Source organism: Quercus lobata, chromosome 8 (assembly GCF_001633185.2).
Source record: "Quercus lobata isolate SW786 chromosome 8, ValleyOak3.0 Primary Assembly, whole genome shotgun sequence".
Lineage (NCBI taxonomy): Eukaryota > Viridiplantae > Streptophyta > Magnoliopsida > Fagales > Fagaceae > Quercus > Quercus lobata.
In genome coordinates this window covers 62,930,926-62,934,733 of record NC_044911.1, presented here as the reverse complement: position 1 = coordinate 62,934,733, position 3,808 = coordinate 62,930,926, and the positions used below count along the sequence as shown (strand labels likewise).

The 3,808-nt window shown below is 34.7% G+C and overlaps 1 protein-coding gene across 1 annotated transcript; it reads left to right on the top strand.

Moving 5' to 3' along the window:
• The first annotated feature begins 1,730 nt into the window (after positions 1-1,730).
• Positions 1,731-3,808, top strand: LOC115957999. The gene is made up of 6 exons (XM_031076361.1): positions 1,731-1,761; positions 2,085-2,310; positions 2,434-2,483; positions 2,564-2,748; positions 2,960-2,999; positions 3,187-3,808. The coding sequence occupies exons 2-6, from the start codon at positions 2,087-2,089 to the stop codon at positions 3,507-3,509; spliced, it is 822 nt and encodes a 273-aa protein (XP_030932221.1). The 5' UTR covers positions 1,731-1,761; positions 2,085-2,086; the 3' UTR covers positions 3,510-3,808.

Sequence of the window (3,808 nt, the reverse complement as noted above, 5' to 3'; positions counted from 1 at the left end):
ACATTATCTTTGCCATCACAGACCTCAAAATTCCCCTTAGTTCGCCAAATAAGTCGGAAAGTCTTAGCCACCGCCTCCACGTTTACATTCCGATGAGTGAAAAATTTTGTTGCCAAAACAGTGCCCACCTTCTTTTTGTCTCGTGTTAGATCCACCTTTGACTCTTCTACCTCTGTCAACGAAAGATTCTTCCATCTAGACGTCAAGTCCTCCATCCTAAGACACTTACCACCCAAACTCCAAACGCAACGCAGAAATCAAAAGACAAAACCCTCCTAGTAAATGATGTTACTAGAGGGACCTCATCATCCTTCGTAAATGAAGGGAAACTCATTGCTACAGTAGAGAGAGTGTGGGCACTACCCCTTGTCGAGAACTGTTGACTGTAGTTTTCGAATCTCAGAACTTGTAACAATAAATAAATTTTAGTTTCTTAAAAATTCCTTCATGTGTAACTTCACTAATAATAAATAAATTCAAATTGAAAAATTACATTAAACTCAAAATTAAAAAAAAAAAAAAAAAGCTTCATCACACGTGCAGAGCGTCTATGATGAGACTAGTATTATTTTAATGAGTCACATGTTATTATAAAAACTAATTGAATCATGTGAATGTATTGAGGAGGCCACTATTATATTGATATCATATGGCCTCTTTTTAAAAAAAACATTTTAACGGACATCTTACGGTATACATCCTTGCTGTCTACTCCAGTCAAGAAAACACAACTTGTTAGGAGTGTGCATGGGTCGGGTTGGGTCGGGTTGAGGGGATTTTTTAACTCAACCCACCATGGTGGGTCAAAAAAAATTCAACCCAACCCAACCCATCACATAAGTCCAAGGGTCGGGTTGGGTCGGGTTGAACCCATGGGTTTGACAATTTATTATTATTATTATTATTATTATTATTAAATTGAGTAAAAAAAATATAAATATTAATATATTAAAAAAACCTAAAGATTAGTATCAATGTAACTCCTTAAAGGCTCAACATTAATGACTAAACAACAATAGTAATTTATTAGGATTTGTGTGAACTAATTGGCTTTTATATAGAATAGGAAGAATTGGTTATTTAAAAAAATTTATTAATTATATAATATATTTTTTATATATATTAAATTAGTATTAGTAGGAGGAATTGAGGAAATATTGCTCTACAGTTGGGTTTTTTTTTTTAATTATTAAATATAATATATATATATATATATATATATATATATATATATAAAAGTGCCCTACAATTGATTTATAAAAAAAAAAATTTATTAAATATAAAATATATTTTAAATATATATTAAATATGGTGAGTCGGGTCGGGTTTGGCGGGTTTGTAATTTTATGACCCAAACCCAACCCGACCCACTATAATTTTTTTTTTGTAACCCAACCCGGTGGGTTGGGTCGGGTTTGGCGGGTCGGTGTGTTTTCTGCACACCCCTACAACTTGTGACCCTATTTACCGTTAGATTTCGTTGATTGAAATAAATTTTATCCGTCTGATCCTCAAGACACGCACACAAAATCTATATGATTTTAACAACACTTAAACAGAACAACATTACTAAGGTTACTAGGGGCCGTTTGTTAACATTGTTTAAATAACAATTTTCAGTATTTAAACAAATTACACATATTTTTACACACTTTTTCACTCACGCATATTTCCAAAAAATACAAACCACAACTTTGTTTTGCTAAGAGAGAGAGAGACACACAGAGGCGGTGAAAGAGAGAGAGAAAGTGGCGAATGGAGGTAATAATGATTTGTTGCTTTTAGGGCAAAGTACGTTGGTTCGCTGTTATAATTTTCGTATTTTGTTTATATATATATATTTTAAAAAAATTGTATTTTGTAGTGTTAGGGTTTTGAAATTTGATGGCTTTAATTGATCCGTTAGGATTAGGGTTGGTGTGATTGTTTTGTTCTAGGCTTTTAAAACCACGCTAATTTGTTTATTATCCTCTGCAACAACAAATTATTCAATTAATTTTTGAAGTTGGCGTTAGTAATAGCCACTTGCTTTAGTTTAATCCGATAATTATTGATTTTTCTGACTTTGTGGTACATTAAAGCAGGGATGAAGGTAGAGGATGAAGAAACCACGGAGATGGAGGTCCAACTTCACAAGCGATTCAAGCACGACCCATCTCTACTGGCAGCAATGGAATCCAGCACAGAGCCTGTCACAGAGTCTGCAATGGAACCCGTCACAGTGTCTGCAATGGAGTCCAGCACAGAGCCTGTCACAAAGTCTGCAATGGAGGCCGTCACAAAACCACCAATGACCATTTGGAAGTCCATGTAAAAATTGCTAATCCTTAAACTACTTTCACTTCCTTTTTAATTTTTAATTTTTGGTCTCATCTCACCGTAACGTTAAATCACCACTTATTTTTGGTTTTTTTGTTTTTTAATTTTTGCAAGACGTGATCGGGTATTGCGAAAATCAGATTTACCACTTGCTTCAGAGGAAGGTGTGAAGCCAAGTTAGCCAACTGAAATTGGATCATATTTTTCTATCTCTATCTCATCATCCTTTATTTAATTTTTTCAGGGTATGACAATGTACATATCTTTTATCCTGCCTGGACCAACAGTGACCGTCTTCTAATAAAAATTGGTCAGTCTGGACTTGATCTAAATGAGGTTGATAGGGAGTTTGCTAAACTGGTGCCACCACCACCACCAGAGGAGAAAACCAACCTTGTTCTTAGGATTTGCTTTTTTGACAAACGCCCGGTATGTACTATTTTCCACTTTGTCACATCACCACTTTCCTTTTTATGAATACATTCAGGAAAATTAATTTGATTATTCCTGCATTTTGGACATTAATTCTTGCGTATTGACATAGAGGCATTCATTTACATTATTGCTTTGCACAATTCTTCTAAAGATTTTAATGCCATAACATGATGAAATCTAACTTCTTTTTTTCTTTTTTCCCTAGGAAAAAGGCTATACCTTTGCTTGGGTTAGAGATTTCTCAAGTATGATTTAAATAAGATTTGTTGGTTTTCCTCACTTTTTAATTATTGTTATCGTAATTTCTAACTTAGCTCATATATTTTTGTTTCTTTGGTTACCCCTCATTGAATATTTGTACCCTTTAGATTTTGATCTCTTGCATGATGATTATACTCTTCTTGACTTTGACGTGTGTTGGGTTTATTGTAGGTCGTTGGAATGCTGGAGAAGAAAGTTATGATTCTGGTGATGATGATTTGATTGATGATGAGGTTGAGGTTGATAAGGGTGAGGTTGATGAGGTTGATAAGGTTGAGGTTTATGAGGTTGAGGTTGATGAGTTTGATGAGATTGAGGTTGATGAGGATGAGGATGATGATTTTCTGTATGCACTTAAATCTGATAGTGATGTTTTTGAGAGGGAAGATTATACTGTTGACAGATATTGCAACTTTCTCCGCACTTATGAGGGACGTTTAGCATTTCGCATCAGAAAAGAGATGTCGATGCGAACAGAGTGTAGGTACGTTTAGCAGAACCAAGTCCAGGAAGCATTAGTGGAGAGCTCTTTTGAAGGCTAAATTGCTAGGTTTACGACGGACAGATCATTGTCTTAGCCAACAGGAGTATGGAGATTTTATGTATTAAATGGTAGCAGTGCGGATGTTTAATATCTGAACTTAAAACATAATCTATGCCTCCCTAAATTTGTTTTCTTTTGTGTTTTGCACTCGTTTTCTTTAGCCTCAAAATTTCTGGGTATATACCTTCTCCTGCTTGAACGGTGGCTCTTTCTAGTTTGGTACGTGATCAATTATGAGTAGTTTTCTTA

Excerpts from the sequence above, each read along its gene's own strand:
- LOC115957999 (XM_031076361.1), top strand. The coding sequence starts at position 2,087 with ATGAAGGTAGAGGATGAAGAAACCACGGAGATGGAGGTCCAACTTCAC. Across the intron at positions 2,484-2,563 it reads ACCACTTGCTTCAGAGGAAG|GGTATGACAATGTACATATC; the intron begins GTGTGAAGCCAA and ends TAATTTTTTCAG. Across the intron at positions 2,749-2,959 it reads GCTTTTTTGACAAACGCCCG|GAAAAAGGCTATACCTTTGC; the intron begins GTATGTACTATT and ends TTTTTTCCCTAG.